Source organism: Chenopodium album, chromosome 12 (assembly GCF_948465745.1).
Source record: "Chenopodium album chromosome 12, dcCheAlbu1.1, whole genome shotgun sequence".
Taxonomy (NCBI): domain Eukaryota; kingdom Viridiplantae; phylum Streptophyta; class Magnoliopsida; order Caryophyllales; family Amaranthaceae; genus Chenopodium; species Chenopodium album.
The window spans coordinates 4,595,254-4,607,388 of record NC_137845.1 but is presented as its reverse complement, the minus strand read 5'-3'; the positions used below and the strand labels follow the sequence as shown (position 1 = coordinate 4,607,388).

The 12,135-nt window shown below is 33.8% G+C and overlaps 2 protein-coding genes across 2 annotated transcripts; one reads left to right on the top strand and one right to left on the bottom strand.

Annotated features, from left to right (window-relative positions):
* The first annotated feature begins 562 nt into the window (after positions 1-562).
* On the top strand, positions 563-4,848 carry LOC145571710 (serine carboxypeptidase 1-like). The gene is made up of 8 exons (XM_081630738.1): positions 563-1,068; positions 2,437-2,544; positions 2,734-3,008; positions 3,195-3,446; positions 3,550-3,656; positions 3,788-3,874; positions 4,086-4,191; positions 4,517-4,848. Exons 1-8 carry the CDS (start codon positions 672-674, stop codon positions 4,661-4,663), a joined length of 1,479 nt encoding a protein of 492 aa, XP_081486864.1. The 5' UTR covers positions 563-671; the 3' UTR covers positions 4,664-4,848.
* A 5,111-nt stretch (positions 4,849-9,959) lies between these two features.
* On the bottom strand, positions 9,960-10,889 carry LOC145570703 (uncharacterized). Its single transcript, XM_081629858.1, has 2 exons — positions 10,265-10,889; positions 9,960-10,135 (listed from the first exon to the last, which is right to left on the bottom strand). Exons 1-2 carry the CDS (start codon positions 10,887-10,889, stop codon positions 9,960-9,962), a joined length of 801 nt encoding a protein of 266 aa, XP_081485984.1.
* Positions 10,890-12,135: the final 1,246 nt, after the last annotated feature.

The following is a 12,135-nucleotide window of genomic DNA, read 5'->3' as shown; positions in this document are numbered from 1 at the left end:
ATAAGTAGACAATATAAAAATTTATCCGTCTTGGATCATAAAAGTTAGTTTCATCTAGCTTAAAATTAATTAACACTAGACAAACATCATTAGACCAACAAGAATTAGCTCAAGTAGTAAGTAACTTTCCTTTCCAAAAAAGTAGTAAGCAATTTGATGTCGTTTAAGGGAGGTCTCGGATTCGAGCCTCACCGAATGCAGAAAACTCTTGTTGGGAGACTCACTCACCATAAGCCAGGTGTGCATTCCGGATCGATTCCAGATGTAGTCGGACCTAAGCTTTCATATACACTGAGATTTTTCTAATAATAGTTTAAGAATAACATTATAAGTGGAATCTGTCAAAAAACATTATAAATGGTAAACCGTATCCCAAGTTCATACGAGGTTTCATATAGAACATATATACCTACCGCTTCGTATAACACATGTGAAATAGAAGTATTAAGTTTTTATTTTTAAGTTAGTGTCTGCTCTACTATATTTTGAATAATGAATATAGTACAACTCCTTTTTACTCATATTTACATAGATGATTGATGACTTTTAGTAAAACTCTTTTTTTTTTTTTTTTTTTTGATGACACAACTTTTATTCAAGTATAATTATTTATATATATGGACATTTCCCTCCTTACTTTCCACACCATTTGGTAAGCTAAAGCAAGAAAGATGATGAGTAAAAGCAACAAACACTATTATTTTCTATTGCTATCCCTCTATTTTTGCCTTATTTCTAACACTCTCACCCCAATTAATGCTACTGATCAAGTTGCTAACTTGTACAAGTTGCTTAAATCTAAGAGGTCAAAAAACCCTTCTCTTGCTGCTTCTTGGGTCACATTGCCAACCCAAATCAAGAACACTCGGGTTCATGCTAAACCTCAAGATGGGCTCATGGAGGCGGACAAGATCACCACCTTACCCGGCCAACCGGATGGGGTGGATTTCGATCACTATGCCGGGTATGTAGCCGTCGATCAAACTAGCGAGAAGGCACTGTTCTATTACTTTGCTGAATCTCCTAAGAACTCATCTTCAAAACCTTTGATATTATGGCTAAATGGAGGTAACTATAGTATTTATGATCTTAAAGAAGTCATTTTTTGTATTTTTTTTTTTTTCATTTTATTTATATAGGCCTTTATAATTAGTTGATCCATGAAACCATTACTTTCTTAATTAGTTGTTTATTAAGTAGGTAAACCAATATTTACTATTGATCGAGTAGATAAACTATACTACAAATCAACTATACTACAAATAAAAGAAAGGGGCTCTTCCTGTTTAATTAGATGCTCAAACATGCATCAAAAAAATTAGATGCTCAAATGCTTTACAAAGTGAAAATTTTGAAATATGGTTCCAACACACATGGTTTTGGACCCACAATGATAATGGTATTTTATGCATGTTACTTATAGATTAACTATCATTCTAGTACTAAGAAGTAAGAACTACAACTTTAAAAAAAAAATTAAAAAAAATCATGTAGTTTTTTTTTTTTTTTTTTTTTTTTGATGAAAAAAAAAAAAAAATCATGTAGTTAATTACTTCTTTAATTATCTTTCTCCGTGTATAATAAAGGAATAGCTTATTATGTCACATTATCACTAACTTAGATGATAAATCTATGTCTTCATAATTCGATCAAACGGGAGGCATAATAATTTTCTGTCTTATGTATCTACTACATTCATTAACATTTTTTTTTTTCCAATGATAATCAATTTTACGCGACGGCATATGGTGTGCATATAGCCATATATACCTACGCAGCCACGCGTCACACATGTACAAGCCTACAAGGTGTGGCCTGGTGTGCATGTGTTGTCTTACCACTCTTACATATCAATTCCATCTATATCAATTTTTTAGTATTATAGAATTTATAATTAAATTTAGATCGAGCTAAATCTTCTACTTTTTAATCAGGGATATGGGGGTGATAACTAATGATGAGGACTCTTTAATACGTAGTACAAATTACAAACTAATAGTGGGAATGAATTCATGTCACAATTCACTTTTTCTTTTTTTTTTGGCTACTTGTTTATCAAAATAAATTGGATACCTTCTTCTTGTCAAAAATAAATAAAAAAAAAAAAAAAAATTGAATACCTTCTTGGTGGTCCCTCTTGTCACACGTTATCATTATTTAGCTGAATTCCATAATCACCTTTAATCATCATTCTTCAATTGTGTAAACATGTTTCTTTATATTAGCATTTTAGCTAAACTAAACCTTTACTCGTAATCACCTTTGATCAAACCATATACTCCATAGTAAATTCAAATGCAGTTCAATACGATCACAAGTTCACAACCATTCTTCCAAGATCGAGAGGATCTATTTGTGTACGTACGTAACATACAGTACGTCCTTAAAGAATAAAGATCGAATTTGTGTAATGAACGTCTCTAATGTGAATTTCAGGACCTGGATGCTCCTCATTTGGCAATGGAGGACTACTAGAACTTGGACCTTTCAGAGTCAAAAGCGATAGCAAAACACTAATTCGAAATCCATATGCTTGGAATAATGGTATGGAAAACGTACATTATTATTACTCTGATCCCTTTTATTATATAGTGTTTTTACTAGTATGTACTTTAAGTCTTTAACAAATATTGGTATACTTGTACGTATCATAATTAAAACTCAAGTTCTTAAATGATAATCTTGATTAACTAACATAGATTTATTTACCAACTTGTGTAAATTAAATGACAGTTGCAAATGTGATATTCTTGGAATCACCAGCAGGAGTAGGATTCTCATACGGAAATGAATCAATCATCTATAACCAAACAGGGGATATAAGCACGGCTAAAGATGCCTATACTTTCCTTGTCAATTGGTTTGAGAGGTTCCCTCAGTATAAAAACCGCGATTTCTACTTAGCTGGAGAGAGCTATGCTGGCCATTATGTGCCTCAGCTTGCTTATACCATCTTGCATAATAACAAGAATGCAAACCATAACTTCATTAATCTCAAAGGCATCGCGGTATGTATCATAACATTCTTAATCCTTTAAAAAAGTTTCCAGCTAGGGAGACAATTAAAAAAAAAAAAAAAAAATCACACTAAGGGATATATATAAAAGCTCATATAAGTTCAGATAAGTAAAATTCACGTGAAAAAAACGAACTTTAAAGGGTAATAATAGTTTAGTTGTTTGAAAATTTTGCAGATAGGCAATGCATGGATAGATGATGCTACGAACTCAGAAGGGATGTATGATTATTTATGGAGCCATGCTTTGTTTTCAGATGAAACATATGCTAAAATCAAACAACTATGCAATTTTTCCGAGACATCTACTTCTGACGAATGTGATACTTATAATAGTTTAGCAGGGGAAGAAGCAGGGAATATTGACATCTACAACATTTATGCCCCAGTCTGTGTTAAGCTTGGAATCAAAGCTCATATTCTTGACTCAGTATGTCTTTTTCGTCGTAAGCTAGCTCTTCCACTCGTGAGGTTGGGGGTTCAATTCATTTCGTTAAGGTACTAATATTATATTATGTTATGTTATCTATTAGGTGGAAGTTTATGATCCTTGTTCTTCAATCTATGTGAAAGATTACTTAAATAAAAAAGAAGTGCAAAAAGCTCTTCATGTCAAACCTACAAAATGGGAATCCTGCAGGTAATTTTAATTTTAGTTTGAAATTGATTAGACTTCTTCTTAGTTCTTACCCTATATTTATTTCTTTAATTACAAGTTGATAGAAATTAACTTTTGAAAAATGGACTATTTGCATGTATGATGAACTCCAGTGATTTTGAATGGCATGATACTCCATCCACTGTTTTACCAGTCATTCAGAAGCTCATGGCAAGCAACATTAGTGTGTGGATTTACAGGTAATTCAATACTGGATAATTCTTTACGCAATAATTGCTCTGTTTCTAAATTAATACAAAGTATACACTTGTTAACGCATAACTTTGACCATATTTGATAACAACTTTCATGTTTCATTAGTATTTATTACATGTACGTATATATGCTCCTATGTGACTAGCTTTTTTTAATTTAACCACACCAATGTATATCGGTATATATGTTTTACAGTGGTGATGTTGATGGACGTGTTCCGGTGACATCATCAAAGTACTCCATTAATGCGCTCAAACTTCCAATTAAAAATGCTTGGCGTCCATGGTACATAGATAATCAGGTACGTGACGCAATTAGTTAATTAATATCATCTCTTAGGAAATGGAGTTGAACACTTGTATTGTGTTAATTTTAAGGATAAAGATACACGTGTTAATTAATTAGGAAAAAAATAAGCAAACTTTTAATTTCTACTTCTCTAATGTTTCTAATGAACCACTAGTTAAAAAAGGATTAGATGTACACAACCTTCATTCCAGTGATAATCGAGAAAGAGAGTTCTTCATAAGTTTTCATATAACAAATGCATACGAGTACAACTTAAGTTTGTTTGGCTAGAGAAATAACCAACATTTTTTTTTTTTTTTTTTTTTTTTTGCATACAGGTTGGAGGGTATGTAGTAGGTTATGAAGGATTGGTGTTTGCAACCGTTAGAGGAGCTGGGCACCTAGTTCCAAGTTACCAACCAGCTAGAGCTTTGACCATGATCTCGTCATTTCTCCAAGGAACTCTGCCTCCAAAGTCGTCTTGACATTGATTTTTTCAGGTTATGCGATGTTCCAAAAAAAAAAATTAAATTATATATATCCAAGCGGTGGATAATTGTAAACAATAGCAATAGGAAACCATTGATTAAGAAACTTTGCCCTACATTGTACTCCTTATTTTTTTCACTTCTTTCATGATTACTAATAATTATATATATTTTATATGTTATTATCTCTAAATTTATTACTTGTTATATCATATATGTACCTTTGCTAGCTACTTCCTCCGTTTCTTTTTTATTGACACGTTTATTTAGTCACGTTTGTCATTGTACAAATTCAATCATTAATATCTTTGGTTATTGATAAGCAAAAATTATAAAAAGTTGATATTTTAAAAATATACATTGTGACAAATCTAACAAGATTCCACTCGACTATATATATTTTTCTTCACATATGAATCACAAAACATGATCAAGGGGGATGTGTGAATAGTACTAAAGTTAAAACGTGTCAACTAATAAAAAACGAAGGTAGTATATTTTATAAAACAAAAAAATCTTTCTAATGGGAAGGTAGATTATTCTAGTTTTCCTCTGGCTAGAGTCAACAAACTAACACTATTTCACAATTTAGCATTTCTCAGTTCTTAGCAAGATTTTGGAAGCATTTACTATACTTCCTCCGTTCTTTTATTATTGCATCACTTATTTTTTTAGGAAGTTTTACAAATATTGCAACATTTCCTCTTTAGGAAAAAAATTATTTGTGTTCACACTACAAATACCCAACATTCCCTTGCTTTTTCGCACTTACTTTTTAGTTTATCAATATGTCACATGGGCAATTTTGTATTTTTACATTTCTCTCTCTTACCTTTTTCCACTATCAAAATATTTGTATCCAAATCTATTGTTCAATAATAAAAAAACGGAGTAAGTATAAGTAATATAACTAAATGACTACGACACTAAGATTAACATCAATCATACAAAGTGGGGCGAAAAATGCACATACGTAAAGCTAGACAAACACATGTACTAAATAGATGGAGACACATAGAGCCACAGCCACAGGCATAGAGGACGACAATACATGAGCGAGTCTATTTATCTATTTGAGGTTTTCCAAAATAAAATTAGAAAAACGCCCATTGGATATTTAGATTTGTGTTAAATATTTTACCAATAGAAAGATGTTGGAGAGTAAGAGAAGTAAAGAAGTAAAAGTAGTGTAGTAGTATTACTCCGGTTATTTTTTGCTTGTGTAGTTCACAATAGTGAACTTGCCTTTTATAGGCAAATTTTCTTATTAAAATATTTTGCATGATTGTACTTTGTTACAAATTATTGTACTAGTTTACATGCTCATGTGAACTTCACTTGTAATTTTTCTCAACACTCCCCCTTGAATGTTCACATGAAATGGGGTGTAAGTTGCCTTATTAAAAACCTTGCTAGGTAAAAACCCTATGGATAAAAACCATAGCTAGGGAAAAAGAGTACAACGATATTATTGTATTATATGCTTTGGTGTACTGCCTCGTTAAAAACCTTGTCAGGAAAAAACCCAGTGGGATAAAAACCTGATCGAAGGGAAAAAGAGTGCAGTGCATATAATACTCCCCCTGATTTTAGCATAGTTCACGAAGATGTCGCATTCCGATTTTGTGAACTAATTGCTCAAATTTCTTCGAAGGAAGTGATTTGGTGAACAGGTCGGCAAGATTTTCACAAGACTGAATTTGCTGGATATTTATTTCCTCGTCCTTTTGCAGATCATGTGTGAAGAACAGTTTTGGGGCAATATGTTTCGTTTTATCTCCCTTAATATATCCTTCAGTTACTTGAGCGATACATGCTGTATTGTCTTCAAAGATGATGGTTGGGTCTTCTGTTATTGTGTTCATTCCACACTCCTTTTGGATATTACAGATCATCGACCTCAGCCACACACATTCCCGTCCTGCTTCATAGAGGGCTATCAACTCTGCATGATTTGATGATGTCGCGGTCAATGTCTGCTTTGTTGATTTCCATGATATTGCAGTGCCGCCATAAGTGAACACATATCCATTTTGTGACTTGGCATTTTGAGGATCTGATAAGTATCCAGCGTCTGCATACCCAATGAGAGCAGCATCTTGTTTTGGTTGGTAATATAAACCAAGATCTTGTGTCCCTCGTAGGTACCGGAGTAAGTGTCGAACTCCCTTCCAATGCCTATATGTTGGTGCATTGCTGTGCCTAGCTAACAAATTCACAGAGAAAGCTATGTCGGGTCTAGTATTGTTAGATAAGTACATTAAGGCTCCAATTGCACTTAAGTATGGTACTTCTGGACCCAGAATCTCTTCATTTTCTTCTCGGGGTCTGAATGGATCATTTTTCATATTCAAAGAACGAACAACCATTGGGAAGTTGGTTGGAGTTGCTTTGTCCATGAAGAATCGTTTCAAAACTCTTTCTGTATAGTTTGATTGATGGACAAAAATACCATGACTCAAGTGCTCAATTTGCAGTCCAAGGCAAAATTTAGTTTTCCCAAGGTCTTTCATCTCAAATTCTTTCATCAAGTATTTTGCAGTTTTCTCGAGTTCATTTGGGGTTCCGATGATATTTAAATCATCAACATAAACTGCAATGATAGCGAATCCTGATTGTGATCGCTTTATGAAAACACAGGGACTAACTTGGTTGTTTTTGAATCCTTCTCTCATAAGATATTCACTCAGACGGTTGTACCACATCCTTCCAGATTGCTTCAATCCATAAAGTGACCTTTTTAATTTTATGGAAAGCAGTTGTCTAGGCTTGTGATTTTCTGGTAGTTTTAGTCCTTCGGGGACTCTCATGTAAATGTCCGTATCGAGTGATCCATACAAATACGCAGTCACTACATCCATTAATCGCATTTGTAGTCCTTTTGTGACTGTCAAACTTACCAGAAATCTTAATGTAGTTGCATCAACCACTGGAGAATATGTTTCTTCATAATCAATCCCTGGAATTTGAGAAAATCCTTGGGCTACAAGTCTTGCCTTGTATCGAACTATTTCATTTTTCTCATTACGTTTTCTCACAAATACCCATTTGTATCCAACGGGTTTTACACCTGCTGGTGTAAGGGTTATTTTTCCAAAAACTTCTCGTTTTTCATGTGACTTTAACTCAGCCAGCATTGCCTCCTTCCACTTTGGCCAATCACTCCTACGTCGACATTCTTCTACAGTTCTAGGTTCAACATCATTTTCATCAGACACTATGTCGATTGCGATGGAATTTGCAAATATTTCATTAACGATAACATCCTTTCTATTCCACTGAGTCTTTGTAGAGACGTAATTCATTGAAATTTCATTGTTATCGATGTTTTGAACATCTTGTTCATTCCCCGTAGGGTTGTCTTCTTGTTCGTCCCCTTTTGGATTATCATCATTTTCTTTACTTTCATCCACATTTGGTCTTTCTTGACCTTCTGACGGGGGAACATCATTAGTCTCATTTCCTATTCCATCCAATCTTTTCAATTTTCTTGGCTTAGAATCTTTTGAACCAAGTGGTCTTCCACGCTTTCTGCGTGCCTGAGATTCATTTTCTATGGCCTTATTACCAGTTGGGATTTCAATACGTGCAGGGGCATTTTCTGCTGGTATATGTGATTTTGTCACCTTCTTTGTGTCTACAAATGCATCAGGCAATTGATTTGCAACACTTTGTAAATGAACAATTTTCTTGACTTCTTGTTCACACATATTTGTTCGTGGATCTAACATCAACAGTTGTGTTGCATTCCAAATAAGTTCAATTTCTTTCTTACGTGGGTCCACTTTCTCTCCCCCTAAGACTGGGAATACTGTTTCATTAAAGTGACAATCCGCAAATCTAGCCGTAAATAAGTCACCAGTCAGTGGTTCAAGATATTTAATTATAGAAGGGGATTCAAACCCGACATAAATACCCAGTCTTCTTTGTGGACCCATTTTCGTTCGTTGGGGTGGAGCAATGGGAACATATACAGCACAACCAAAGATTTTTAGATGTGAGATACTTGGTTCTCGACCACAAACAAGCTGTAGTGGTGAGAATTTATGATAAGCTGTAGGTCTCAATCTAATTAGTGCTGCTGCATGTATTATAGCATGTCCCCAAGCAGATGGTGGCAATCTTGACCTCATTAATAGTGGTCTTGCAATCATTTGTAATCTCTTAATTAGTGATTCAGCCAGACCATTTTGTGTATGAACATGAGCTACTGGGTGTTCGACATCAATTCCAATTGACATACAATAATCATTAAATGTTTGGGATGTAAATTCCCCAGCATTGTCAAGTCTTATTCTCTTTATTGTATGATCTGGGAATTGTGCTCTTAATTTGATGATTTGGGCAAGTAATTTTGCAAAGGCAACATTTCTACTTGAAAGTAGACTAACATGTGACCATCGTGTAGAAGCATCAATTAAAACCATGAAATATCGAAATGGTCCACATGCTGGATTAATTGGCCCACATATATCTCCCTGAATTCTTTCCAAGAATTTTGGAGATTCAGTAGCAATTTTGCTCATGGATGGCCTTATTATTAATTTGCCAAGTGAACATGCAGAGCATGTTAATTCATCTGATCGGGGAATTTTGACATTTCTTATTGAATGTCCAACTGAATGTGCTATTATTCTTTGCATCATCCTAGTTGCTGGATGTCCCAAACGATCATGCCATAAGATAATCAAATGTTTGTCATCTAACTTCTGGTTAGATACCATATTGATTTCCACGGGTCGTATGTTTATACGATATAACCCCGAAGAGTATGCTGGCAATTTCTCATATATATGTTTATTGCCATGTTTTTCTGCCGTGAGACATATATACTCTTTTTGATCTGTCATCATTGTTTCTAGATGATAGCCATTTTGGCGTACGTCTTTAAAGCTTATGAGATTTCTTCGAGATTTACTCGAATATAAAGCATTATTGATTATTAATTTTGTTCCATTTGGAAGCATTATACAAGCCTTTCCAGATCCTTCAATTAATTTAGCTGACCCGGAAATAGTGTTCACATTTGCTTGAAACAACTTTAGTTGTGAAAAATAATTTCTATCCTTTAAAATAGTGTGCGTTGTTCCACTGTCCAAAAGACATTGATATTCGGAACTAACTTCAGGTAGATCCATATCTTCATAAAATAAATTTGAGATTAGTTTAGAATAATATTATACAATCTTTTATTGATGATAGTGACTAAAAGTACATGACTAGAAATTTAAAATACAGAACATAAAGAAAATACATTAAAACATAGCATATGTTACATTAGTAGATGAGAAACCTAAGCATTGTTGTTTTCTCCAAGAATGAAATCATTTCCAATTTCAGCATTATCCATGAAATAATCGGATACATCAAGGCTGGGACAAGGAGCATTTTCCTCATGAACATAATTTGCTTCTGCATTTTTCTCTTTGCCCTTTACAGAAGCCTGGTAAAGATCTACCAAATGTTTGGCTGTACGACAAGTACGTCCCCAATGTCCTGTCATGCCACATCTGTAACATGTGTCTTTTCCTTTCGAAGGAGTTTGTTTGTGGCTTCCAGATGACTGCCCCTTCTGTTTTTCAAAATTTTTGAAATTACTGTTTCTTAGAAAATTGTTTCTACCACGACCACGGCCGCGTCCGCGATAATTTCCACGGCCTCTTCCACGGCCATTGTAATTTCCACGTCCACCTCTTCTTGTAGCATTTGACTCGGGTGGATAGGAATTTGTTGCATTTGCCTCATGATGAGTGGCCAAAGACCCAGTTGGTCTCAGGTTATGATTTTTCAACAAAAGTTCACTATTTTGTTCCGCAACAAGCAATACACTCATTAATTCATTGAACCTTTTAAAACCTCTTTCACGGTACTGTTCTTGCAACAGTATGTTGCTTGCATGAAAGGTAGTGAGTGTTTTTTCAATCATCTGTTCATCCGAAACTGGATGATCACAGTATCTCAATATAGACACTATCTCATGTATGGTTGAATTATAATCAATTACAGATTTGAAATCCTGGAACCGTAAATTTGTCCAATCAAATAATGCCTTAGGAAGGAGCACCCTTTTGTGGTGTCCAAATCTTTCATTAAGGCAATCCCATAATTCTTTGGGATCTTCAACCATCATGTACTCAGTTTTAAGGCCTTCATGTAAATGATGCCTTAACAACACTAAGGCTTTTGCCTTATCTTGTTCAGTAACAGGTTTTGCAACAGTCATTGCAGAAGTGGTAGTATCAGTTGTTTGACCAGAGGGACTTTTATTTTCTTTAACAGTGTGCTCCAAGCCTTGAGCTTTCAAATTCATCATTGCATCCACTTTCCATTCCAGAAATTTCTTTCCAGATAAATCTAAGATGCTGAACTGTCTTTTCATAAGGTCTCCCATTTTAGCTACAACAAATTACGTTATAATTAGTTTATAATAACAAATTATACGTACAACTCACATGTTTAGTTCTTCCATATTTATAATTAAGTTAATAAGACACGTGATAATTAAATTTAATATAATAATAAACCAGAAATAATATAATCTTTTCTCCCCCTTGGTTTATTATTGTGAGTAATTATATGATTAGACAAAAATTAATCATGTTAGTTGCAAAAAAAACAAAACGACAACAATAACAGTAGTAACAACAATTATAATGATAACGGTAATATTATACAATGATGATTAATAACAACAAACATAATAAAACAAAAACAAGCTTTAAATATACTAAAACGACAAAATAAGTGAGTTTTACTTATACATAATGACAAAAACTAATATTGCTACTAATAGAACTACAAGCGCCGTAATTAGAAGGAAATATTGTTTTATCTTCCTTAAATCTTCTTCAAAGGTGAAGTTGTGGGTGTTTTGGGTGTTCTGGTTGCCGTCGTCGGGGAACATATCGGAGAAGAAGGGGGTGATAAAATTTTTTAGGTGATTTTTTGGATAAAAAGTGGGAAGGGATAAGGGATTTGTGGTGAAATTGGGGGAAATATCCGCCTTTTATAGAGGTAGGTTTATCCGTTACTGTTTTGTACAACTGTAAATATATCATATAATAGTCTAATGTACTGGCATAAAATTATGGTCCATATATATATATTTATAACTGTAAAAGGTTATCACACTGGGAATGCAAGCCATAGTGGTCCGAGAGCCCTAATATCTATAAAAGATCATGGGTTCGAAAACGGAAAGAAACACAAAAAGTATAAAAAAGTAAAAAAATAATAAGTATAAAAGGCTGCATCTTTTTGTTAATCTAGTTAATAATATGCATGCAAAGTTACTACTTAGCAATTATAATAACTAAGATCAAAAATTTACGTAAAATGAGTATGTAATATCAACATGAATCAAACAAAGAAACATCAACATGAATAAAACAAAAGATGATAGTAATGAATTCACAAGTAAGAGAACTTTCACCGTTGTTTTTGAGGTATATATAATACAGTAAATGTTT

Bases quoted from the DNA above. Each gene is read 5' to 3' on its own strand.
- LOC145570703 (XM_081629858.1), bottom strand. From the start codon at position 10,889: ATGACTGTTGCAAAACCTGTTACTGAACAAGATAAGGCAAAAGCCTTA. The intron at 10,136-10,264 runs GTAATTTCAAAA...CTTGTCGTACAG, and splicing joins AAACAATTTTCTAAGAAACA to CCAAACATTTGGTAGATCTT.
- LOC145571710 (XM_081630738.1), top strand. From the start codon at position 672: ATGATGAGTAAAAGCAACAAACACTATTATTTTCTATTGCTATCCCTC. The intron at 3,009-3,194 runs GTATGTATCATA...AAAATTTTGCAG, and splicing joins TTAATCTCAAAGGCATCGCG to ATAGGCAATGCATGGATAGA. The intron at 3,657-3,787 runs GTAATTTTAATT...GATGAACTCCAG, and splicing joins ACAAAATGGGAATCCTGCAG to TGATTTTGAATGGCATGATA.